Source organism: Orbicella faveolata, unplaced genomic scaffold, assembly GCF_042242905.1.
Source record: "Orbicella faveolata isolate gen_17 unplaced genomic scaffold, um_ofav_v1 contig_46, whole genome shotgun sequence".
Classification (NCBI taxonomy): Eukaryota; Metazoa; Cnidaria; class Anthozoa; order Scleractinia; family Merulinidae; genus Orbicella; species Orbicella faveolata.
Window position 1 is genome coordinate 3,195,999 of NW_028301576.1, and position 27,072 is coordinate 3,223,070.

A 27,072-nucleotide genomic window follows, 5' to 3' on the forward strand; every position below is an offset into this window, starting at 1 on the left:
TCAACAATCAACCAACACTTTATTTAAATGCGTTTCGCCTAAAAACTAAGTAAGCTCGATTAAAATACCAATGTGTATGCAAAAATAAATAAATAAATAAATAAATAAATAAATAAATGAATAAATGCAGTAGAAATCTGAATAAAATAACGTTAGGCCTGTAAATATAAAATCTACAGTTCTCAACAGTACTACCAGGAGCTCCTGGTACTACTAAAATTAGCAACATCGCTAGCCAGTTTAAAGCCGATTGTAGGTAGTCTATTCCAGAGCCATGCACAAATGTAGGTAAACGCGATCTTCATAAACTTTAAGTTAAATTTGGGTAAACATAAATTGACGCCAGTGCCTCTCAGATTATAGGGCGTTTCCCCGACACTGAAAAAGTCCCTAAGGCGGGATTGTAAAAAATTTTGTTTTTTCGGAATTTAAATCTTAAGGTATTGAAGTTCTATTTTGAGAATTTCTGTTACTGTAAGTTCAAAGCTCGTTTTCTCAAAACTAGTTATCTTTGCCTTTGGGAAAGCTATTTTGAGCAAGATTTGTCTAAGGGACCGTTCATTTTTTATAAGGTAGGGGGGGCTGGTGGGATTTGGGGGGGGGCCATGCGAAAAAAAATGGCTTTCGAGGGGGGGCCATCCCAAAAAAATAAGGGAAAAAGGGGGGGTCGCGTGAAATATTTTAGTAAAACTTTAAAATGGGATAATGTTTGAATATCAAAAAAATTGCTACAGATAGCAATTGCTACACATAGAAGGCAGGATACAAATTTATTACAAACTTTCCTTCTGCTTTAGAAAATGTTTGGCGACTAAAAGCATTTGTAGCTACTGAAAAGAAGTATTTAACACTGTTATTTTCGAATGCAACTTTCACTGGCACTCATCTTCATCTTCGCTGTCGTCGAGTTCTTCGTCGCCGCTTGTGCTGCTATGGGAGTCTCTTTCACCAATGCTACAAGAAGCAGCAATGCTTTCCATCAGAGTGTACTCTTCAGGGTACATGAAGGTATAAACATAATCTCTGACTTCCTGCTCAAGGTTGGTGGTGATTCTGCTTCTTGCAGCATTGGTGAAATAATTCCCTTCCATTGGACTGAAAGAGTGTGGAATCGTGTTCCTTTACATCTTTCAATATGACATTCAACTTTTCCACGATTGCTCTGTGCTCTTTGATGGAGAAGTTCAGTTTTCTTCCATCACTGGGCTTCAACCGGTACCCTGGCATGGAAAACTCACTCGCCCTTTCTGAACAGCCATTCGCACTTAGAAAGATTGCTTCTTTTGCTTGTAAGACGTCAAACTGCCTGGATCGTTCAGCTGTAAACCTTTTCTTAAACGACTCGTCGCTTTCGCCATTATTGCGCATTTTGGAATGAGCCTCTTTCATGATGCTCATGTAGTAATGCGCTCTTTTCCCGATTGGATTAACAATATAGCCAAGGCTTGTTTTCCGGAGACCCTGAGGTATGGTTGTATCATCAGCAGAGGAGGAACTAGTGACCTACCAGAAAAGGAAAGACGATTTTTTTATTTATTATATTGAACTGATATTATTGAATGATCATGGTTCGTGTAACCATTTAATGTTGTATTCGTGTAGTGAAATGTAGACCTGAGTCAAACGATATATTAAAAGACACATACTATTTTAAAAATGTTCAAACAGTTTTAGGTGCTATCTTTACAATAGGAAAATACAGAAGTTTCTCATTATAAAAGTGAAGCATACATGCGTTTTTAATGTTCAGATAAAAATAGGAACACTGACAAGAAATTAACGCTTACCGGCTCATCTTCTTGTTCTTCAACAGCTTTCTGTTTTACCTGCACAGGGCAACATTTATACATGCCTATCACTAGAGTAGAGGAAAAAACCTTCCAAATAAAGACATCTGTAAATTAAATGTAAGAATGTGTTTCACACAACACATCAACAGATTTCCAGTTTTTTCACAACATTTCGTACTTGGTTCAGTATCACAATGCAGGAGCAAGGAAAGACTCTGTTCCAGGCCACTGTTACTTCCGTAAGATTGAGAAGTTTATGAATGAGCACTACGAGGAGGGGGAGAACTACAGGGAGTTTCTAAAGTTGTCCTGTCAAGAAAAGGTAGGAGAAATTTGTTCTTTTTGTTGTGAATGGACTGGACCACCCATAGAAAGATACCCTAAACAAGTTCCTGACCGTTCCTGCCTACCGGAATACCACTACCTCTCCTACCAGAAGACCCCAAAAGAAGGGCGTGATCCAGATGACTGGCAGCCAAGGGTCCAAGCGAAGAAAGAGCAAGGAAGTGCCAGGCTGGTTTTATCTGACCCAGAGAGCGTTGCTTTATTTGCAGATAAGTTTATTGTCAAATCAAAGTTTGTGGTGGAGTATCTTCAGCATCTTGAAGTGCTGGAATTTAAAAGGAAAAAGAGAGCAGAAGAAAAGGCAAAGTTAAGTAGGGACGCCAAAGATAAATCATATGAGGATTATCCTTGGACTGAGTTGTTCGAAGATCTAACCAAGCTTAAAACGCTACGTGTTCCAGAACTAAACAAGTACTTGAACCACCACGGGCTGAAGCAGCATTTGAAAAGCAGCAAGAGTGAGAAAGTAAAGGCAATTGTAAGACATTCATGCTTGCAGCAGAAGAGTCCTCTCAGAGCTGGCCAACCAACACTGAGGAATGCCAGGACATTGACACAAAATGACAACAGGGCAAGTGCTGACAGCAGCGAAACGGATGAAAGTGACAATGATGAGTATGACAGTGATGCCATTGACTCTGGGGGAGAAGATGACTCAAGTGATGTCATTCTTGCATTCATCAATTCAGATGAGAAAGATGCCAATGAGAGGCCAAATGCCACACGCTCAGGGCGAGCCATAACTAGGAGATCCGAAATTGACTTCTCTTTCTTTTGATTTGTTTTTTAAACAACAGCTCTCTGTAGTAGAGAGATTGTAAATATTGTCTTCATAGTGAGCACAATAACGTGAAGTAGGGGGATAATAGAGAAATATTAAAAAAGTTGAAATCTAAATATTGTTTGTTCAATTTTTTTTGTGGGGGGGGGGGGGGTCATCCCAAAAAATGACCGCTATAAGGGGGGGCCATGTGAAAAAATTGGTAAGCTGAGGGGGGGTCATGCGATTTTGAAACGGTGCTTCCCAAATTCCACCAGCCCCCCCTCCCTCATAAAAAATGAACGGTCCCTAATTGTAGGCTCTCCCAGCCGCGGTCAGACCCTGATTGAAAAGTTTACATTCGCAAGGAGAAGCTTCTAGTGTTTCTTGTTGAACTGCTTCGAGTGAACAGAGAACATAGATGATTAAAATAGATAGATGAATGCATTTCGAATGAAAATTGGCTAGTAGACCTGCGTAAGAGTTCGTTCCACGTGATCGACGATCATCAGCCTGTCAACACGTGCTACACTGGTTGAACGCTTCACTGATCACGTGTTTCTTCAAAACAAGGAGCGTGGCGTGACAGTCGTTAAGCCAAAACATGGCGGCCGAGCTCGAGAAGATGGAGCCTCCATTTTCCCTTCATTCTATGAACAGTACGGGTTCCTCTGACCCAGATATCGATTTGGTAGCTGACGAAGAAGATGAAGAACACGAGCATAAAGGAGTATTCGTTTTGAGGGAAAAGAGGGGCGTTATTTATCCGCTTGACTACAAATACAGAGTTGGTAAGTTTAGGTTAATTTAATAAGCGTAATATTGTACTCTTTGCATACGCATCACTAGAGATTTCTTTAGTCAGCCGAGGCGAAGGGTTTGAAGATTAAGATAAATGTAGCGGTGTAGTTAAAGTGAGAGGACAGTTTAATTGTCATGTTAATGCAAAAAACCCCAGAACCTTGAGTCCTTTTACCTGTGACAAAACTGAAACTGAACACCTCGTCTGTTATCAAACAGTAAGTTGCTTTGGCGATTTAATGAGATCATATTTACTGTAAGTAATGTCGGCTGACACTAATCAACCAATATATCAACCAACACTCAGTCGATATGTCGGCCAAGTATTGGCCGACAGTTGCTCAAGTGTTGGTTGATTATGGCTTGAGTATGGGTTGAATATTGATCCAGTATTGGTCGAGTATTAGTTGATCTGTCAACCATTACTTGACTGACACTTGACCGATACACATATCAGTCAACATATAGACGGAATGTAGACCAATACCCAATGGACACTCTGCTGATTAACTCAACAGACACTCGCGAGACTGTCGGCTGATATATCAATTATGTATCGCTGAGTGTTGACTCATACTTGGGCAATACTCGGGCGATAGTGTTGGTTGACAGTGGTGGCCGACACTATCAACAGTAAACATTATCCATTTAATATAGGCAAGGTTGTGCTCTAAGAAAATTTTCAGGGAGCCCTTCAGGCTCCCAACCATTCCATCCAGGGTGCCCAGCTCTCCAGGTTCTCCAGGTTCTCCAGGTAGGTTGCCCAAAAACAATTAATTTATCAATTGATTGATTGATTAATTAATTAATTAATTAATTAATTAAAACTTATAATTAAGTCTAGGTTTAATTAGTTAATAATTAATTGAACCATGAAATTAAATTATACAAGTAATTTCGAAGCTTTTTAGTTTTGTTGTATGGCGTGCACTGTCAGATTACTCCTGGAGGCTTTCTACCAACAAACAAGTTTGACTTCCTTATGTTATCACAAATGTTAACAGAGAGTTTTTCAAGAAGGCTGATCAAAAGCCACTTTTTAAAACTTTGTTGGGATGGTGACCACCAGAGGGAAAATAAGTGAATTTTAGTTGATTTGCATAGAAGTCGATTTTGAGGGGGAGCTCAAATGCAACAAGTAATCGCAACAGCATAGCATGCGATTCATTACCCACCAATGCCAACGATACAACATAATAATAATAAATAATAAATAAACATGTTTATGCAGGATGACCATTTCAGTTATAGAAACTGCTTTCAACCTGGGTCCTGCATTATAGAGCCAGGTGTCATTTCCTGTTGTCTTCACAGCTTGGTAGCTTTGCGGATGATGGAAGGTCTTCGGATATGCAAAACCCATGTGGACATTACTTTCCAAATGAATTCTTTTCTTTTCTTGTGTGTGTACTTTCTTTTGAGTGCAATCACAGATTCTTTCAATTCATCTCCAGGTTTACTTTTCTTTTGCTGGCAGTCCAGGATTTCATACAGTTTGCCAAGATCTTTATCCATCATCTCTAAATAATTTTCTTTCTCACATGTTGAGCGATCTGCGCGACTGTCGTTGTGCAGAGTCATGCGATATGGGTAAAAAGTGATAATACTGCCATAGCAGCATGTTTTTGTGTCATGAAACCCATTCATAGTTTCGCGCCAAAATGGCCAAAGTAAAAATTAATCCTCCCATTTAGAGAATTTACATAAAAATTTCCAAGGTTATCTAGTTTGATCAAGAAGTCAACTTAATGTATCTGAGTATTTGTGGAAAGTTAAACTTTTCAGAAGATATATGAAAGTTTTGATAGCTATTCTTACAATAGTCCAGCCAATAGAGCAATTTGGTAGTCTTTACTAGGTCGTGGGATTTTGAAAAAGAATCGTTTCAACAAAGGAAGCCACAGAATTACCCCAAAAGCTACGTATCAAATAGTTTTCTTGTACTTTAAAGTGCATATGACATGACAAATAATTTCTGCTTACTAGAAAGGCCTTTCAAAATACAGAAGAATGGCGTTTTTCTTTTTGAAATATCTTTTTTTCATTTTAGAGATATTGATGTTTTTCTATTATGCAAATGATGACGTCATATTGTTTACAACTAAAAAATGGTGAAATACTGAATAAACAATATCTCTAGAAATATTGAAACACTGTTCTTGAAACTTGGTACCACAAATGTGCATCACAAAGGAAACAAATTGACACCCTTAGTGCTGTTGCCATAGCAGCTCCTTCGGCTCCAGTCTCTTTCTGTCAAAAAACCAAATATCCCCATTTGCAACCTCTAAAGTGAGACAAAGGGTCCTACTCGGAACAGACATAGTTCCCATATTGTCTTAACTCCCATCATTAGATTGGGTGGGGTAGATGGTTCTTGGTTTAAGACAAAAACCGGGAATTTCAGTTTTTATTAAGACAGCACCAATAGCAAAACTGTTGTCATGGCAACAGCACTAAGGGTGTTACTGCACTCTTCCATAAAGCTATTTGTCTCACCTCTGACATGTCAAAATCAAATCAAAGTGTTCATGGTTTTCTGATTTTCAAAGAGAACTTTACGGTTCATTACAATCTTGTAGTGCTTGTTAGTGTGTACATATTTTTCTGATTTTCAATATTCTTCTAATATTATTGTGTATTACATGTGTTATATAATTATTATTTTTTGCTTTAAGATGCTGATATATTTTTAGATGAATATATTTTATATTGCTGATCACCGGTTTATAGCAGCAGCTCCCTTAGGTTCTGCTGATCGGTTTTTGTCAGGGATGAATGAATGGATGAATGAATGAATGAATGAATGAATGACAACTTTATTTAAGTCTCAATCTTAATAGCTGAGCACAAGTGCTCTACTAATTGGGGAGACTAAAATATAAAGTAAAATGTATTCACCTAAGATTTAGTGAAATTAAGAAAATATTAAAATATTAAAAATTGAATCAAAAAAAGAAAAAAAACTAATTTGTTGATAAATACTATCATAATGTTATCACCTAATAGTTATTTAACAACTAACTACATAGATGAACAGCAAGAACAACGTATACATCTGTCATCCAGCAGAGAGCTAACATCAAACTTTCTAATAGTGCTGTTAAAGTTGTTCAAAGTTTTTGCAGATCTAATATTTTTAGGTACTATTACGTCGGTACTGCGTCTTTCTTGACTGCAAGTTGACGAAGCTTCAAAGACGGTCCCAGCAAACTCCTCACTACAAGATTTTGTTTGAAATTGTCTTCGGTAATTGTTTTACACAAACGCGCCAATGCCTTGAGGGCATGAACCATTCTCTTTTTATTTTTCTAAGCCATTCTCTTTTAAGTTTTGGGTCCTGGGGGAACTTGAAATTACTAACTTTTGATTTTAAGTGGTTTTCCTCTGAAGGTCACTTTGAACTTGAAACCAAAACAGTTTCAAATGTACCGCATTTCTTGAGCTCATCAACAGTGATGTCACCAATTTTATTTCCGACAATTATCCGACAATTTTCCTGACCACTCTACAAATATGAAGGATAAAAAGCAGTGATTTTAACATTCTAATATCTTCACAATGCTACGTCCAATTCGTTTGAAACTTCAGAATATGTTTATTTTATACTTAATGAATACATTGAACTCAAATGAAAAAAGTATTTAGATTTTGGTTCATTTGACCGTTAACTGCATTTTACTGCTTGTGCCATAAAACCTTCTTATAAAATGTATCTCAAGAATGACTATTTCCCTGGTGGAACTTTTCAGAGCCAAAGGTAAAGACATAATGTTAAAAGTAAAGTTAACAAAATTGTAAATGAACACACATTTATTATTGTCAAAAGTTCCAACTGGCAGTAGGCAGACCTGCAGGTTCTTTAATTTACAAGCTTACATGTATTTTATTATGGCCAAGGAGTTGAACTTGGGTCTGCTGTGGTCTGATCATGAGAAGTAACACCAGCCAGCTGTGGTCAGGTTGTATGGGATGTGAAGCCATCACTTCCAGATTTCAAGTCTAGACTGTTCACGTCACCTGACTGTGTAGCAAGTATTCTAATATGAGTCATGAGTTTTCGCATTTTGGCTGCACAATAGTTTGGGGGAGAAGCTTTAAGTTTTGTGACCAATTTAAGGTTACTCCAGACCTTAGCGGGGCCACTTTTGGCAAATTTTCTTTTTTTTTTTTAACCAAATTAAATTCCGTTATTTAGGGTAACATTTTTCACAAAAATGAAAATAAAATATTAAAACGTGCACGAGTTATTGGGAAAAAGAGATTTTCTAATAAAAGTTAATTAACTGTCAAGGTATCATAATCTCCAAAAGGCATGGACTCCTCAGTGACCTTTTTGCAGCAAACAGCTTAATCCAGACATCCTATCAAATACTTCCAATTTCAAATTTCATGTCCATCAAGAGTGCCTCCGTGTAATCTTGCTTTGGCAATTGATTCCTCAGTTTCTTTTTGTTTTGTTGCACATTGCTTTCCTTCTGTTTTTCCTAATTATTTTTGGCCAATGGCCTAAGATGTGTGCGCCTAAAACGTGAATGTAACACTATCGCTTTCCTGCAAAGCTCCCGTTTGCATACTGTGAATGCTAGGGGTTCTGTTATTTCATTGGTTGGCAGCTTATTGAGTTGACATATCCCTCTGAGAAGGCGTGACATGTTTATAAATCTCTAGAAGGCAAAAACTTGCACTCATTTTTTGACAGAATCCTTCCTCTTTAAATGAATTAATTGGGTATGTAGAATTGAAGGGGTGGCGAATGGTAAATGCGAGACTTTGCAAGGCGACGAGATTAGTGTTTTTCTTTGCGAGCCCAAGACATTTTGATTTCTTCAATTGCGAGACCGAGACTTTAAAGTGTTTTAAATGTGAACTCAAGACGTTCAGGGTCTAAGATGTTGTGATGTCATTTAACTTTACTAAAAAACAAAAATAAACAAATCGGTACTTCGCGACTCTTTTTAGCCTTGAAAAAAATCGAGACTGCGAGACGCACATAACCGCTAAAAAATGAGACTGCGAGACCAGTGAAATTCCGTGAACATTTTGGGAGACCCATGGTTTTTGAAGGACCATTCGCCACCCCTAATTGATGGTTTTCTGTATCATTTGGCCAGAACATTGATGGAAAAGGAACAAAAGTTTGTCGGCGAATTCTTTTATTTTAAATACTTTTCTCGTGACAACCTTTAACACAACACGTTATGCAAATTTTTCGATTGTGGAACTTGACAGATCTATAAAAAGGTAACCAATGGAAATAAAAGAAAATGCTGACACATTTATTTTGCACAGTTATTTTGTATCAACAGCTATTTTGCATCAACGATCGCATTTGATACCTGATTAATTCGCCGGAATTTCAGTCGGTCGTTTTGGTGTTAACGGCTTCTGCCACCTTATGAAAACTATCAGCAAAACAGAGTCTTTCATTCAATTCTACATCTCGTAACTTTTCTTACTATTGATACGTAGTGTGTGGGGGTTTCCTTGAAAACAGCAGACATACAAATTTTTTCTGGAAGACACCTGCAAAGGTTTGGAGTAACCTTAAGAATTCAAATTTGGTGAAGTTTGGAAATGATACAAATTGTCAGCAAATCCAAGTTAGAATAATTTATTGTGTCAGAAAACAGGATACTTGGCTGTGTATTCTTAAAACAATATAGGCAATATTTTGTCTTTCTTCTAGCCTGTAATTAATGTGGTTTGTGTAGCTTTGATGTTTCTAATAATTGTTAAAACAGAACTCTAAATAAAGTTTACCTGAAGTACTTTAAATTTCTGTTTAGATGCCATTTGGTTGGTACATGTAGAACATTTTTAGTCATTCTTGTCAAGGCCTGTCTTGATATTGTCTGATTCCATGCATCACTACATATTCAATATTTCCTGTTTTACCATTTGTCACTTTAAATAGAAGTTATTGTCAAGGTGTATTAGAGCTTCACAAACTGAATAACTATATATGCTAATAACTAAACACGTCTAGTACAGTGCCATGCAGCAGTAAAGTTTTTCTTTTTATTTCCGTTTGTATTTTGAAAGATACTAACTAAAATGAAACACTCCTTGCCATTGCTATTGTGTTTTGGGCATTATTATATATAACAGTTTCCATGGTGTTTTCAGGTGCTGTTCAGAATGTTCATGCATCATGCCTTTTAATTGGAAACCTCTGTCTCTAATTTGTGGTTAAAGATATTCATGGGATGACAGCAATTTGCATGCTAATTGTTCTGGCTTGTTTAAAGCTTTGCATGTTAACTACTTACTTTCTACATGTCGCAGGAGTATATTTCATTTACAAAGCTTGTGTTCTACAGATATCAACAATGGAAACTATAAACCAGGATGTTGTGTACAAGAATGCAGGTTTTGTTGAGTCATGCAACTTTCTCTCAATCTTGACATACCTGTATGCTGTAATGTTTAACTAAATATTGTTAAAGTGCTTAAGATTAGTCCCTTGAGAATTTACTCTCTGACTAGCACATAAACTTACAAATGGACTACTTTACACCTACATGCAACTGTTCACCTGTAGCATGGCAAATTTAAAAAGCTTACTTAATTTTGTGTAGCCAAACATTTTCCTTGATCCTTCAGAAACTATAAAGGCCTCTACATGCAAATAATAACATTTACAATGTATAGTATAGAGTCCAAAGTGTTGTGGATTTGTTTTCAATGTTTTATTGTTAAAGTTTACTGGTACATCTAATTTGCTGATAGAGTTTATCAGGAAAATAATTATAACATGAGCTTAAAATAAAGTATTACTAATGAGATTTTGGGTTTAGACATTTTAGTCATGTATTTTTCTTTGAACGTTTATCAGTCAGTAATTATTGTAATATTGCATATTAACAGACATTTTGCATCCTAGTGGCTTATTTAACTTAGCCTACATATAAGAATGGTTAGCTTAGAATCTTGCACTTTTGCTTCGGTCTGTTGGCATGATTTTATTTCGACTGGAAATACAATGTATAGTCACTAATGTTCAAAATGACTGTTTATACTAATATTATTTTTGTATTATAATTATACTCCACCACTCCGTCAACTTGATATCATAAATGAAGGACTGCATAAAATTGTTATTGATGAACCTGAGCATTCTTAGGGTTGTCTCATGCCTACTGCTGAGACAATGCAGCATCTTTTAAACAAACATTAATTAGCACTTTCTGTATATGTGCAGTAATTTTAAATTTATGCAATTTATCCTCTATATTCATATTTTAATGTTTCATTTTATCACAAATTTTTATCCGTCGAAGACAGTAGACCAGCTGTCATAGGCTTATGTTTTTGAATACTTTTTACCAGAGAACGCTACATGTATATCCTATATTACATTGTTTTGGTTTGAAATCTCTGTGCTTCCTTGTTTGGTTATGGCAGTTCTGCCATATTGATGGTTGCCAGAAGGTATTTTGTTGTTTCTGAAAGATCTGGGATAAAGAATGTTCTTTAAAATTTTGGTATGTATTGAAATCATGGCTTCTCTGACCCAAATTAAAATAGTTATTTTTAAGCCGGAGTCTAAGAATTTAGATTAAGGTCTTGGTGTCTCAAGGTGTCTCAGATTTTGACATTCTGTACCCCTAAGACATACATACATTTACATACATACATTTTATCTTTGTTTTCAAATTAAAATTGCAATTATAACATGCCCGAGGATAGCTGAGCTAATCTAGGTGGGTCATGTTTACACGAATTATTAATGTACAAACTAGGTACAACTAAATACAACTGAAGGCAACAAGAGAACTAAAGAGACTAAAATTGACAACAATGACTGGAGACAACTAATAAACTAACGGTATTATGGTACTAACGGTACTAAGATTGAAATCCTTCGGACCCCTCTTCGATTTCCTAGTGAGCATTATCTGGAACTCACCAAAATAACATTTGAAATGCTGACTGTGCTGCTACACGTTGTAGGTATAAGAAATATCTGCTTGAGGTTCTTTATAACACAGCAAGCCTAGTCAGCAGGGCCGGGTTGTTCAAAGCCTGATTAAGCTAACCCAGGATAATTTAGCGAGAATTTTGATTTCAGTTTGTTAATGTTTCGGTAAGGTTTTCTGTTTATAAATATAATTATTGTTTGTCCTTCTGTTTTGAATTTAAATAATCTCAAACTACACAACATCATTTGTATTAAGCAGTGACAAACATTTTTGAACATCAAGAAAAACTAAAACTTCAGTTAACTTTTAATCCTGGGTTAGTGTTATCCAGCTTTTTAACAACCTGACCCAGGACTACTTAATTTTTACCTTTGTGTATAAAATGCAAATCCAATTGAACATTTTAGATATAATTTATCAAAAGTTGAATATACATGTGAGAGAAGATTCAGGTATATGTATTTCGGGGAAAATGTCTTTATCGAATGAATATCTTTGTTCATTCCGACTTATGCACATTATTTTTTTTTTTCAGACACTTGTTACCCTGAATATTATCCTCGTTTTGTCAATGCGCCTACTGTTATCACACTTGTTGGTCTGCCAGCAAGGGGAAAAACATACATGGCTAAAAAATTGGGTCGTTATCTCAACTGGATTGGCATCAAAACTAAAGGTTACTACGTAGAACTTTAGTTATTTATGACACATTTCAATTAACAGTATAATTATCTTATCAGTTAAGAGTGGTTGACATCTCCAGTTCTTGTTACAGGACCTGGGGCAGATCTGGGGGGGGGGGGAGTTGAGGGAGTTGGGGGGGGGGGTCGGTAGAGACTTTACAACATGCTGACTTGGTTTAATGGTGGAAATCCCATTTCCGAGGACCTCAATTTGAACCATTTTACAGTCAGGGATGCCCTCGGTTCCCCTACATGTAGGTTCAGAAGACCACCCTTGGTGGTCCGTATCTCAAACCCCCTTCTCTAAAATCCTGTATCCACCCCAAATGACTGTGAGTGATCCACTGCTAATCTACCAGGAGGTTGTCAAATACAAAGGTAGAGATATACATACATGTATACATGTACATGTTCAAATGTTACCTACAGCATCTTTTAACTCAAGGATCTGAAACGAAATGGTTGTGATTTATTTCTTTCTTTTGTGAAAGGTAAAGAAAGGAAATAATATACTAGTATTATTAACTATAATAATTATGTTTCATTTCAGTTGCTTGGTAAAGAAGTGCAGTGCTTTGCACAATTCTGTTGACATCCTTAACCCTTTATTCAACAAGAAAATGTGGAAGATTATGACTGTAAAGAAACAAAACCTGCAGATGTTCATTAAGTTTGACTATTTTTTTATATTTAAGTATTTAATGTTGGTGAGTACAGAAGAAGAGCTGTTGGTTCAGATAAGCTGCATGACTTTTTCAGAGTGGACAACACTGAAGCACAGACAATTAGGAGGTTTGTACGTGTATATAGTGATGCAACTTAGTCAGAAACTGTTAGAATCTTGTTGTCATATTCTGTATTGATAAGATCAGGTGATGTGAAGAACCTACTTGATGAATTTGTCACTAAATTTGTATTGATTGATTTTGACCATAACCCTAAGTAGGTATAGGGCCAGACTAAATTTGTATACAATTTAATAAACTACAAGCCATGCAAACAGTCTGATTCGTTTTCTACCCTTAAATAATTTGTCCATTTCTATTGTAAAATAACAGACAGTGTGCCATAGCCTGCCTGGAAGATGTCAGCAAGTTTTTGAGTCGCGGAGGACAAGTAGCAGTAAGTACATTATGATTTGGTTTTAATTGTTAAATTTAAACTAAGGGTTTAAAATCATTTCTACGTTGAATCAACATCCTTACACTGTTACTGTAGATATTTGATGCCACAAATACAACATTGGAGAGGAGAGCTTTGATTATGGATTTCTGTAAAACCCGTGGATTCAAGGTGAGATGGGCTTCTTATTTCTTGATGGTGACATCTGTAATATATAGATTTAGGCCAGCCTAAAGGCATAGCTCCTGGATCGGGTTGTTCAAAGCCCGATTAAGCTAACCCAGAAAAAGGTAGAATTTTGATTTGAGTTTTGTAACTTTGCAGTGAGGTTTTTTGTATGTTGTTTGGCCTTCTGTTTTGAGTTTTCATAGTCACCCTATACACAAAACAAAACAGCAAAAAACATTTGTACAGAAGAAAAAGTTATAATTTGGTTAACTTTTAATCCTGGGTTAGCGTTAACCGGCTTCCGAGCAATCCTGCCCTGTTTCCAACAAGTTAACCTAACATGAGCCCGTGATCCAATCGATAACCAGCACTTGGTCAGCGGTCAACTTAAAAAAAGCACGTGACCTCGAGGAGCTTTAAACTTGAGCCTGCGATATGGTCATGTGATACTGGTCAGCAGATACCTTGTTTTGAAAGGTGTCAGTTGATCATAACATGGATGTCCAATATCAAGGAAGTACACGGTAAACCAAGGCTACATGTCTGTCAACCTATTATTTGGAGTATGGTTGCCATATTGGGCAACTCTGTCACCGTCGTCGCCGTTCTGTGTACGTGCCCACAAGCAATACCACTAGCCATGATAACCATGAGAAAATCAACTCATGGGTTTTTTTTTTCTTTCCTATATGAGTATGGGGCTCCACTTGGCGGCCCTTCAGGCCGCCAGAGCTCTGCTATTATATGCATTGTACAGTCATGGACATGAATTCAATCCAATCTGGTGGTGCTTATGACTCACAATCTGTAGAGTTACATCATTGTAGACTGTTTTGAATTTCATTGGCTGGAATATACTGATTGCAGAAGTGAGAAACACATTTTTTTTTAATTTCCCATATGGGTATTAGGGTGTGAAGGGTCTAGGTCACATGGCTTTTTGGAATGTCTACTTTGTAGAAGGCCACATTTAGTTTATTAGTAATTTTGGTTACTGTCTATTGTTACCTATGTAAATAACATCTAAAGTTACATTACAATGTGACATCATGTTTGATTTGGATATAATTCTCAGTTTCTTTGTTGTCATTTGCTATTGCCTTACCTCCAGCCCACACAACCCACGTTGCATCTTTCTTTTTCCAAAAATGTAGTTAGCACTAGTTAAAGTCTGTCCATGGTAAAGATATTGTGTGTGAAGAGTGTTGCTACTTCCTTGGGTGGATGCCTGCCTAATATCATGATACATTACTTGAAAAAAAATTTAGAACAATTTTAATCACAGACAAAAACAATCTGAAATTAAATTCATCTGAAATTTTTAAGCGTCAGAAAGTTTAAGCATCCAAAATATTTAAAGAACAATATAGAATGTGGAAGTAGCTCCAAAGCTCTTACGAGATCCATAATGGCTTGATAGAATCTCTATACCCTCAAGGGTGTCATAAAACTATCAATTTCACAGAAATGTTTTGTAAGTAATGTAGCTTAATATATTAAATGCATTTATTTTCTGTTTACCATGATAACTATTTACTGGCATGCACCCATTCATACACTTGAGTGGAGAATGAGTTGTGCAGAAAGTTTTAATCATTCAATAAAGACAACAATCATGCATGTGTGGGCTGTCGTTGGGCAGCTACATATATTTTCCATTTGGGACAAATACAACTGCCAAGCGAGGGAAGGGATGGGAAATACAATAACTCATGGAGCGAGCAAACCAAATGATACGACACACAAGGTTCCAAAAATGAAATGCGATTCCTAGCTATGTACAATACATGCTCAGCATTAACTTGTATTAACTATTAATACCACTTAAATCCAGGTTAGGGTTTGGGGTAGTTGAAGCCTTTTACATTAGATATATTTTATTCTTTTCTTTCATGAGGTGTTTTTCATGGAATCCATTTGTGAAGACCCAGATATAGTAGCAGCAAATATTAAGGTTTGTTTCTACATCACTAAGAGTTTTCAAGAAGGGATTATAAGTACTTATTGACTGAGTGGGAGGGCTGGACAGGAAAATATTTGGCTTGAGGTCAGGACGTGCATCCTGACCAAGCCAATGATTTTCCTGTTTGGCCTGACCTCACTCAGTCTGTGAATAAGCAATTTGCTCTGCATTTGTGAGGAGTGTTGAATTTCTCCCTCTGTGCTCTCTCTGTGCCTTTTGTTGTGTTTGATCATGCAACTTGTTAAGGACTGTGAATTTAACACTCTGGTTTTCTGACTTCCATTGTCTGTCCTATTCTATTCTTGTGTACCTCACACTGTGAGGTACACAAGAATAGAAGTCTTCAATCAAGCATAATATCTTTCTGGGCTTGCCAGCTAGTGCTTTAATCCCCAATTTCTATACCATGAGGTTTCTAGCAGTATTTCTGCTCTACCCTGGATGCATGCTATTTCATTCCAGGATATCTTTTGGGCTTTTAATAAGCTGGTTCCCATATATATTTCTGAAAGGAGAAAAGTGTCATGAGTGCAAGGCAAAAACACAGTGCAGTGACCCTGTCTGTGACATATTGTGCTTCTCCTCTAGATCTACTGTACGACGTCTTCTATATGATTGTCAGATATTACCCAACACTGATAGGATCATGTTTTCTGTACTTGTTAACAGTTTAAATAGTACATGTACAGAATCTACAATCCAGAAATGTACAAAACTAGAGCTATTCAAAATTATTTTGACTAATGATAAAAACATTAGAATAATTCCAATAATTATTCCAATGATAATTATTATAATTGTTATTGGTAAGCTAATCTGGCGTGCAGAGTAAAATAGCTACGAAGGTCAAGATTGAATCATATGGAAACTGTACATATACATGTGGATGGCATGAAGATCTAAATCTAAATCTTTGTCATTATTTTATTTAAATGGAAGTGCAAAACAGACTGAAACATAAAGTCAATTTGGTCCATAAGTAAACAATTTAAGAAAACCAAACTAAACTGAGACAGTGAAAACCTGACTTGATTGGTAAATCAAGATGAAATCACCATCAGATAAACCAGCAGCCATTTTTCCTTCAAAAGGACTGTAAATCATTATGCTTAATATTTCTCATTTCAGACAGTTTCCCTGATTTGCAGATTAATTTCCTGTAATATTTTATTAGTCCCAGCACTGATCTTGATGCCAGTCTGGTATTGTCCTTATTGTATTTTGTTTATTTCTCCATTCATTTATTTTGTCCTTCATTCTGTTGTTGTTGTTGTTGTTGTTGTTGAAATGCTCTTTCATTTGTTCTTTGTTCTCTTGTTTGTTCATGTGCAGTTGATCATTCGTTCATTCATTCATTTGTTCTTTGGTTTGATCATTAATGATTTGTTCCTTGCTGTAATTTCTTTCTTTGTTTTTTTTCTTTGAACCTCTCATTCATTCTTGTGACTTCCTTTGTCATTCATACCTTTTATTGATTTATCTGTTGATCCTTTCAATTGTTTGTCTCTCTGTCCATCCATTTGTTTATTTTTTCTTTTATTTATATTTGTTCACTTGTTCACTTGTCCTTCTTCCCATCTGTCTGTCTGTCCATTCATCTGTTAATGCATTTGTTCATTGTTCAGTCATCCACTCTGACTCATTCCTTTTTGTCATTCATTTATTCTTTCGTTGCTTTGTTTATTCAATTGTTCAATGTTCCTTTGTTCATTCATTAAAGTTCATTTCTTTGTTCATTAACTTTCATTTGAAATCATTTATGACGTAACATTTAATATATTCAAGACATGATGTCAGTTTAATAGACCATGTCTAAGTTACCTTGTGCCTCTGTTTCAAAAGAAGTCCTCATGCAAAATTTTTATCAATACGAAACTGAGTTTGATTTGCAGGAGAATAAACATGCATGTGGGTTGAACACATTTTCATTTTCTTGGATGGTTTCACATAAAGACTTACTTTGAAACAAAGGCAAAAGGCACCTCGGAAATGGCCAATTTACACAGGAAATGTACTGTTCTTTGCATGAAGTCTAAGACCCTAACCTTAAAAATTGATGACACTAGTTTATCTTGAAGAGTAATCACATAATTTAATTATTCCAAGCTGTATTAATGAAATAACTCAGATCTTCAGTCTTTTTGCTTTCTATATTAAACACTAAAACTGATGTTGTTACATGCACTACATAGCATGCATCTGTAAGGACAAAGTAGATGTTAGTAAAGGAATTAAATAATGAAATGTTTTGTTCTTGATCTTAATTTCAAGGTAATGGGACATGAATTTCTTACAAAAGAGGAATTTAAGTTATGGGAAGTGTGGGTGGACTCGCCTGCTTCATCCTTACCCCCACAGGAAGTGAAGGTCTTCAGTCCTGATTACGTGACTGTGGATAGAGACATGGCTGTTGAGGACTTCAGGGAACGGATCAAGCATTATGAAGATGCTTATCAATCACTCTCTCTAGAGAAGGAGGGGTGAGTTGAAACTCTTGATTTACTGTACTTTGCTTTATTGTAAAATCATGTGAACCCTGAAGTAATACGTAATAAGCCAACTAGAAAACTATTTAAAAAAGCACTTCACCAGATTTATTTTGCTCAGTATTAATAATGTTGACATTATTTTATTTACTATGTGTTTACTCTTTCCTCTCTTTTGCTAGTTTTCTTTTGTCCTAAAATAAATGATTGCATTTAATTTAAGGCATACAATTTGTTTAGTATGTTTTGCCCTTCCTACTTCTTTTTCACTGGACCTATTTGTTAACAATATCGTATTCATGTCATCAAGTGGAGAAATAAAGAACACAACAATACAAATACAACTCTGAAGTAAAATTTTAAAAAAAATGCATTATTTTGCTACTGTCAGTCATAATAATTATTATGGCAACAATCAATGAACTTTGAAAACAAAAAGATTCAAGGGATCAAAATCTACCAAGAGGACCACAACCCACATGTGCCTGCTGCGACTAAATTGCATCTTAGTTAATAGAGGGGAATGGTTACGAAACCCAGCAAACATCAAAGAAGTAAACAAAGATTACAAGATTTATGTTGGAATGTCCACGACTGTGCACAATTACATAACCGAAACGTTTCTATTGGTTAGTTCCTCGGTCAGTAGTAACCAACTATTGTGTTTTGTGTTCGGTCAAGGCCAAAAAAGAGAACAGAACACATCCAACAAAGAACTTTGGTGAGTTTCATAACCAAATGTTCCCCTCTATTTAAAATAGCACATCAATTGAAAATGAAATGCAAAATGTAACATTAACAAATGGTAGCAAGTTGGTTATTGCATATAATATTTTTTGTATGGACTGCCTTAGCGACAAATTGCTTTAAATTACTTGTTACATAACTATTAAATTGAACGTCTGTTTTATGTTTAAGAAACCTTTCATTTATCAAGATCATTAATGCAGGAGAGCAATACCTTGTTAACAACATTGACGGTAATAAAAGCTCTTAACTAACTATCTGTATTTGATAACAAATTACATTTAGCAATAATGGGGTGGTATGTAAATTATCAGACCAGGTTCATGTATCAATAAAATAATTATCAAACATTGTTAGTATCTAATGGTTTCCTGTTTGTGAAGGAAGAAAAAACCAGATGAATTAATGAATAGATAAAGAAATGAATGAAAGAAAGAAGAAAAGAAAGAGAAGGGAAAGATAAAAGTGGGAGACAAAGAAAAAAGGCAGGTACATGTAGTTATTGAGAAAGGAAGTGAATGAGCAAAGAAGGAAAAAGGCCATGACAGGATAGAGAGAAAAGGGAGGAATCCTTGAACAAACTGAAGAGTGGATCAAAAATGGAAGGAAAAAATGATTGAATGAGTATTCCTGTTTAGGATAAAGAAACTAATGAATGTTTTAAGACAGAGTGCTTTATTGTTTCACCAGTCAGAATCATGTTTTGGTCAGAAGTTAGATTATTGTTATTATCAAGAAACTGATTTTTGGTCTTGCCCTTGTTTCTCAGGTTACCTTCAGAGTAGAGTTGTCTACTTTCTAATGAACTCGCACATCAAGAAAAGGTCAATATATCTTGCAAGGGTAAGCTGTGTTTAACTTGGCTGGTCATTAATTTTGTAAATGTGAACCCTCCTTGCATGTACCTAGGCAGTTAATAAACATGGAATAGTAAGTAATTTAACCTGAATGCAACTTAATTGTTGTGACAAGCTTACTGCAAGTTTGTAACTGTCAATGATTAATCATTTATTCTATATCAAGCCTACAGTTTACTACTTGTAATTTTGGTGTACAACTGAACATGAAGACCATTATAATAACGAGATATCATAGCATCAGATGATGGAAGCTGTGCAGTTTTTACACAACACAAGCAGCACAGACTGCAAGTATATATGAAATATATGAAGGACAAGGTTAAACTATTTAAAATCGGCCCTAACAATGTTATTTCTAATTTTGGTATCTTAAGATCCAGGCCTGAGGAAATATTTGTATTTATGAGGTGGAAATTAAATACTCAGAATAATGCACTGGAGTTAAAAAATAGAAACTGAAGAAAAATACATTCTACAATTATCTTTGTGAATTCCCTTGTATTTTTTTTTTCAGCATGGAGAGAGTGAATTCAATGTTCAAAAAAGACTTGGAGGCGACTCAGATCTGACAGTCAGGGGAGAAGAGGTGTGTCTGTTTATCACAGCTTTCATGAATGACCAATCAAATGTTATTAATCTGTGTAATTGTGGTGAAAGAATTTATGCTTTTTCTCCCTTACCCTAAGTAATCAGCGTTGAAAAAGAAAAGATACCTGAAGCAGCCTGATAATTTCATAAGGGACTTAATTAACACAAATTTAAATTTGTGCAGATGTTCAAATGCGGAGATTGCACATTTTCGTGTTTAAAAAGTTCTACAAAGGAAGAAAGCCGGTTTATAGCCTTCAAAATGAAGCAAAAAAAATTTGTCTACCGTACAAGCTATACAATATATGTGATTTTGCTTGTGCAAGCATCCTTATGCAATTATATACATGCAACTCCACAATTAAATGAAATGTTTATGTTTTTTTCCTGCAGTTCTCATTTGCTCTAGCAAGATTCATTGAGGATGAGAAACTTAAAGATTTAAAGGTGTGATGTTGTATTTAAGTTACTTACAGTGTATATTTTGTGTTGTTATCTGGTCATTTACATATTTTTGTTGTACCAAGTGTTTGAGCCTGCATGTACAGGACTGGTATATGTGTTATTTGTTAGGTTTGGACAAGTCAACTTAAAAGAGCTGTGGACACTGCACAGTATCTCAAGGTCGTGTCAATTGAGAGATGGAAAGCTCTCAATGAAATGGATCATGTAAGTTATTGTAGTTAGTGGATGAAATGATGAACTCAGTAAAATAGTTTTTCCTTCAGTTTTTTTTTTAACGTGGTTAAGAATGTCTCTAAATATGTGGAGCATGCTTGAGATCCAGACATTTACTTCAATCATCAGTTTTATTTTTCTAATGAAAGTCATATATAAAAGACAACCAGGGGTGTTTCTGAGACCATTAAGGCCCAGGTCAAACGTCAAACTTCGCATGAGACGAACTAAATTGCAATTTGAGTCGATCCAAATGGGTGAAACTCGACCGTTGAGTCAAACGTGGAACTTAATTCGAATTTAGATCGTCTGCTTGAGACGGATAGAACGTGTTGGTCCATCCTATTATTCAGTCGGACGAACTCAGTTGAGTCAAACGTTGAACTTATTATGTAGTAAATCGCTAAGTTTTGTTCATCTCTTTTGAAGTTTGACGTTTGACCTGGGCCTAAATCTAAGACATTTCTGTTTTATGTAGTGTGGTTTGACGTTTTCCTGTGCTGCATATCAGGCCTTGATTATTGTTCAAATAATGAGTAATCTGTACCTGTCAATAGTGTAGCTGGCATCAGATAGTAGCAACTATAAGTACAGTGTTAATTATCATACCTACTGTGATAAATATCAGGGCATCTATGATGGTATGACCTTGGACGAAATAAAAAAGATGGACCCTGAAGAACACAAGGTTATAGAGGAACATCCGTTCAATTACAGATACCCCAGGGGAGAGGTAAAGTTAATTATTTTCTACTTATAAATGAGGCACAGAAGAGACTGTAACAAGGAAATTTTTCCATGGAAATTAAAACTTCATTTTCTAAGGAAAATAGTCAGTTTGGCTATGCGATACGGACTATTCTCCGGCAGATCTTTGGTAGCTGGTTTAGCATACAAATTTAACCCTTGATGTGTTGATTTGCTGTGAATTTTATGGAGTTACATCAGGAGTTACATGTAACCTGACATGTACATGAAGGAGAAATGGAGAACTGTAATCTTTGTCTTGTTCTGTTTCAGTCGTACAGTGATGTGTGTGCTCGACTTGAACCAGTTATAATGGTAAGTCAAATGATATGAAATAGTCAGAATTAAACTATTGATTTTTCAAGCTACCTTTTAGAGTGAGAGTCACTTGACAAATTATTACAATATGTCTCCTTTTCAGGAACTAGAAAGACAGTCCAACGTGTTGGTTATTTGCCACGAGGTGGGTGATGTAACGTAAGATGAACAGAACTTGCACGCCAGTCTCCATGTACAGGGTAACAAAGTATGCGTGCGAGTCAAGTAACTCATCAGGCTGGAGCTTATCCCCCGGGAGGGGGGGGGGGGTAATCCCTTATATGGGCTATATAGGTATGTGCAGCCCCAAAGGGTATGGTTTTTCAGCCGTTTCGGCCATGGATAGGGTATCGATTTTAGCTTATTTTGGCCATTTTGGTCAGAAATAGGTTATGGGTTTTGCACTCTAGCCTTGATATGGGTATGTTTTTAAGAAGAAGCCACTTTGTTATCATTATCGAAAAGAAAATCAACAAAAGTCTTTCACAAATTATGTTTACGGCAATTTAACATTGAACAGAACTAGGGAACTAATTTTAACGCAGGTCTGAAACAGGGTTTTGATTTTAGGGTCAGGTCATAAATAGGGTTTCGAATTTTTGGTCAGGTCATAAATAGGGCAGGGAATATCGCAGATTTTGGTCATAAATAGGGTAAGGGTTTTCGGAGGCGGGCCGCACACCCCCATCCAATTTTTCTGGAGTATCCCCCCCCCCCCGGAGCTTATCCCGGTTTCTGTAGCATGAAGCGACTAGGAATATTTCTAGTCCCTCCTGGAGGGGATGCTAGTCCATGGTACCCATTTATACACTTAGGGGGAGAGAGGCACTTTGAGAGTAAAGTGTCCGCGACCAGGGTTCGAACCCGGACCTCTCGATCTAGAGGCGAGCTTAGCAACAATGAGGCCACTGCACCTCCCTCTCCAGGTGCATACTCATGGCCAAGTCTTTCCTCCTCTGTTGAAATTAAAATCGGCTCTCTCTACTCTTTTCTTGCTGTAGGCTATCTTGCAGTGTCTCATGGCATACTTTTTGGACCACAGTTCAGGTTAGTTGCTAGAATCAAATTTAATATACAGAACTGCAAATTTTTGTTCTTTTGGGAGGGTCTGAAGGAGTTACATGTTCTGAAATTTGGGGCTGGATTAACACGTACTGTAACGTAATCATAATGTTAAATTACCAGACTTACTTAAGAAGCAAATTGTGTGGCGTGCTTTAAAGAGCAAATCGAGATTCTGTCACTATAAACTGATTTTATACTTGGAATAAAATAGAACTTATATCGAATTTTCTTTTTTCTGCAGGAGAACTTCCAAATCTTAGTATACCATTTCACACGGTATTCAAACTTACGCCCATTGCCTATGGTAATTTTGTTTGTTATGTCACTGTTAGTACATTAGCTGCAGTTAAAGCTTAGCTCTATCGGTCATTCTATCAGTTACTTAATCTGCCTTTTTATTTGTTTGTTTCTTCGAATGAGACTGTCACACTGTAGCGTTCCGCTTAAACTCGAAATGAGACGTTAACACAACTAGAATATAGGTCATGCGTTTGCAATCACTTTCGATCTCTTTTCCTTGCAACTGCGCATGCCCTCAAAATACAACAAGGGGCATGTGCTACAATACAAAACAAAAAGTAAACAACAAAAATAACAAACACGTATCTGTTGTTTACTAAGATAATAAGATAATTATGCTCAGAGGTACTTTCTCCACCTTGAGTAAGGAATAGACGATTGCATCAAACCTTAGTAAGGCTTTATTGAACATAGACACTCGATAAGCACTGTATAACACTCTGGTTTTGTGTAATTTCAGGATGTAGAGTGGAGAGATATCCATTGTTTGTGACTGCAAATTCGGCTGGTTCAACTTCAGACAAGTAAGTGATGAGTCTAGACGGCTACTTTACTTCTACACACCAAAAAGGTAACTCTCACGAGATATATTGTGTGAAACGGAAACAAGTTATAAGAATGGAAAATCTGATGAACTGTTAAACTTCACAAGGTTGGGACAAGAAACAATCCTGGGTCCCGGTTCCACGGCCTTCGAACTCTAAGCACCGAGTGGGCACTTAACCATGAGCAACGGAGAGAATCTTAGTGAGCTAGGGCATTCACTACGTACATACATGACAAGCTTCCTCCATGCTGCTAGCCTTCTTTGTGCTGATAAATTATGATGGGTTAACTTGGATCTCACAACTAATAATATGTAATGAAACAGATGAATTGTTCATAAAAGAGCAATTAATAAGATTTTAAAAGGTAATACGAATGTACTTTGTGATTGCAGTGCGTGAAAAGTGTTAAAGAAGTAATGGTGAGATTCCGGCGTAAGATGAAAGGGAAACCCAGTATTAGTAACACAGCAAAGCCCTGTAAGAAGGAACGCAACATGCTTTCTGATCTGTAGATCTACTGCATGAGTAAAACAGCAAGTAAATGCTAAATGTATCTCTCACAGGCCTTGGAAGGAAGAAAAGAGACTTGCCTTTGCAACCACTAAATTAAAATAAACTAAAAAAAATTGGTGATAAAATTAAATTAATATTCTTGCACGGTGTTCTGTGTGGCAAACCCGGCATTGAGTAATTTTAGCCTTTTGTACAGAAACTAAATAGTCTAATTCGTGTTCCTCTTTATCACTTTCGTGTATTTTAAGGAGAGGTGTACCTTTAGACTTCTAAATGCATTGTAAATAGGGTTCACCAATATATTTGTGATCGTTACCACTTGAAGGAGTACAACAATGGGAGAAATTACTTCATTTTTTAACAATTGAGTTTTTAAAAGTAACCGTGTTGTCAAATTATTTTGTAGTCAGGGTAGGTCATGCCAGGTAGAATTTCCTGCCGCTAAGTTCCGCAGTCTCAGTCAATGTTACATGCTGACAAATTATCATTTGAGTCGAATTATTTTACGGCTGTGTGGTTAGTTATGTCGTGCATATTTCGTAACGTATCACAAGTCATTTAAGCAAACACCCAGATATGAAATGGACCCCAGCCTCTAAGTTTTCCACAACATAATTTTAGTATAACATTTTTAGATCAATAAACCCAGAAGCTATTGTAAAGCGAAATCAAAGCATTTGCAGGAATAGAAAGACGAAAAAATTATCGAGCATTTTTGAAACTTCTGTTATTTGTGCAAACTATTTATAGAGAAGAGCTACTGACATCAATTTTAAAATACATGGGAAGCTGTTATCTACCAGTAGTGAAATGTGGGGTGATTACGCAAGCCATTTCATGTCAATATTGTTTTCAGAGTTTTACACCCTGTAATATTGCGGTTGTGAAGTGTTTTTAATAAAGGTGAGAATTATTTCGTCGATGTTGTCGTTTATTAGTTCCCGCCCAGATCGAAGCCTTCCCACTACAGCTTCTGTCCAGAACCTCTTTGGTTCATCACGCTCTGTTACCACAACTGCTATTTTTGTCATTCCCCTACACATTCCACCGCCTAGTTTATCTTAAAATCAGAACTCGAGAAGCTCACGAAGCTCAAAAACCAGCTCTTAAATTTTCTTTCCACTTCCGCCGGAAATAAGCGAAAAAAAAAAAGAATCATTATTATTAGCTCATTCAAGAGACCGGTCACATGCAATGGTATTCGATAATAAAAACGTTTAACAAAACGAAGGGCTTGTCGTTGTACACCTTAGATCTGGATGTCATGAATTTCCTTTTGGGTATGTGAATCCCACACGGATGGTATCTTACTAATGAATAACGAGTTTTTCTTCAATGTGTTCGGGGCAACAATGTAGGCTCCTGATAAATCCGACAGTAAAAGTAAGTAAAGTAAAACTTTTCAACATTTAGCCGCCGGGTTAGCCTTCGTGATAGTGCTAGTAACGCTGATATAACGAATATTAAACTTGATCGAGGTCCTTAAAGAGTTCCACTCCTAATTATATATATATATATATATATTTTTTTTTTTTTTACGGTGTTTATTCATGGTGCATTTCTCCTTTGCGTGGGACCTCGGATTTTTTTTCTGTTTGAATTCATTGAAGAACGCCGTCTGATTATTGACTTCAATTGGAGCCTAGGAAGCATAGGCCCGGCCGTACACACTACACCGGATCAATTTAAAAACTCAACAATCGCCGGTCGTTTTATATTTTTGTACATTTCATAGCCGTCCTCTGCAAGGCAACAACGCAAAATTACCGCGAACGCGAACGATAAGTCGAACTGCTAATTTTTCCTATTTCCATTTAAAATTGAACGCTGGCATCACATATTTTGCCTGAGCGAGGTTTTAGAGCCATAGGTATCCTGGATAAATTCAATTTTACAAGGCGTTGTCCTCGGCGTCGCCGTCGTCATTGTTAAGATCCCTACACCTGTCTGTCATCCTTAGTGGCTGTTTTGTGCTTTGCTCGTGTTTTAACCCATGACCAATGGAACGCAGACGAGAGTATCGTGTCAAAACCGTAAAAATTTACATAAATTGCAGTTCTTTGCCAAGTTCTTTTTAATTCAGCGATTAAGTTGTCGAGCGTTTCGGTACTGAGGAAATTTTTCCCTCCTACTACTTCGCCGATGCAACACCTTTTCATCTTCCCCACTACTACACGGCAATCGTTTGCATCTTCTTCGATCTTCAGTATAGCTTAAGGCTTTGAACACTTAAAGGCCATCGTCATCAATAACGTCCTTGAACATGGCGAGTTGATACTCGGGGCTTTCCCGCTCCAAATAAAGTAATTTTTACAGTATTTCTCTTTCCATAGCTTCCAGTTCTCGGGGATCTCGCTACTTAATTGACCTCAAATCTAAATGTTGCGGAGACAATGATATCTGGTGGAATAACATTGAAAATTGTGATGCGTTCATGAGGCGGCGAGGCATCGGAAGTCGTTTTCGCTCGTAGGCATTCGTGGACGGTACGCGTTGTCGACGAATTTCAACTATCCTTTCGCTGCTAACATGTAATGTAAGATGGCAGAGAACCTTAAACGAACCTCATCAGTCAAGGCTTAATCTGGCTACTGTAACTCAAGATACACAAGGTGAACGCGTATCTCAATATATAACTGGGTGTATAGCATAAATTACAAAGCCG

The 27,072-nt window shown here is 36.6% G+C and overlaps 1 protein-coding gene and 1 long non-coding RNA gene across 5 annotated transcripts; one reads left to right on the plus strand and one right to left on the minus strand.

Annotated features, from left to right (window-relative positions):
• Positions 1–3,466: 3,466 nt before the first annotated feature.
• LOC110044012 (6-phosphofructo-2-kinase/fructose-2,6-bisphosphatase 1-like) lies at positions 3,467–25,327 on the plus strand. 4 transcript variants are annotated; one of them, XM_089277357.1, is made up of 19 exons: positions 3,467–3,686; positions 12,157–12,297; positions 13,000–13,096; positions 13,363–13,426; positions 13,523–13,597; positions 15,492–15,548; positions 17,829–18,037; positions 18,962–19,023; positions 19,560–19,633; positions 20,165–20,236; positions 20,632–20,685; positions 20,812–20,907; positions 21,545–21,649; positions 21,937–21,978; positions 22,085–22,126; positions 22,983–23,028; positions 23,288–23,350; positions 23,807–23,870; positions 24,287–25,327. In XM_089277357.1, exons 1-19 carry the CDS (start codon positions 3,500–3,502, stop codon positions 24,291–24,293), a joined length of 1,557 nt encoding a protein of 518 aa, XP_089133483.1. In that variant the 5' UTR covers positions 3,467–3,499; the 3' UTR covers positions 24,294–25,327. The 4 variants fall into 4 exon arrangements, with proteins under 4 accessions (XP_089133483.1, XP_089133485.1, XP_089133486.1 ...); XM_089277359.1 differs by having other exon boundaries at positions 17,916–18,037; XM_089277358.1 differs by lacking the exon at positions 3,467–3,686 and adding an exon at positions 9,918–10,068.
• On the minus strand, positions 7,492–9,573 carry LOC110044014 (uncharacterized). The gene is made up of 2 exons (XR_002296058.2): positions 9,460–9,573; positions 7,492–7,720 (listed from the first exon to the last, which is right to left on the minus strand). It is a non-coding gene; the product is annotated as an uncharacterized LOC110044014 (long non-coding RNA).
• Positions 25,328–27,072: the final 1,745 nt, after the last annotated feature.

Excerpts from the sequence above, each read along its gene's own strand:
- LOC110044012 (XM_089277357.1), top strand. The coding sequence starts at position 3,500 with ATGGCGGCCGAGCTCGAGAAGATGGAGCCTCCATTTTCCCTTCATTCT. Across the intron at positions 13,097-13,362 it reads GAAGCACAGACAATTAGGAG|ACAGTGTGCCATAGCCTGCC; the intron begins GTTTGTACGTGT and ends GTAAAATAACAG. Across the intron at positions 20,908-21,544 it reads CTCTCAATGAAATGGATCAT|GGCATCTATGATGGTATGAC; the intron begins GTAAGTTATTGT and ends GATAAATATCAG.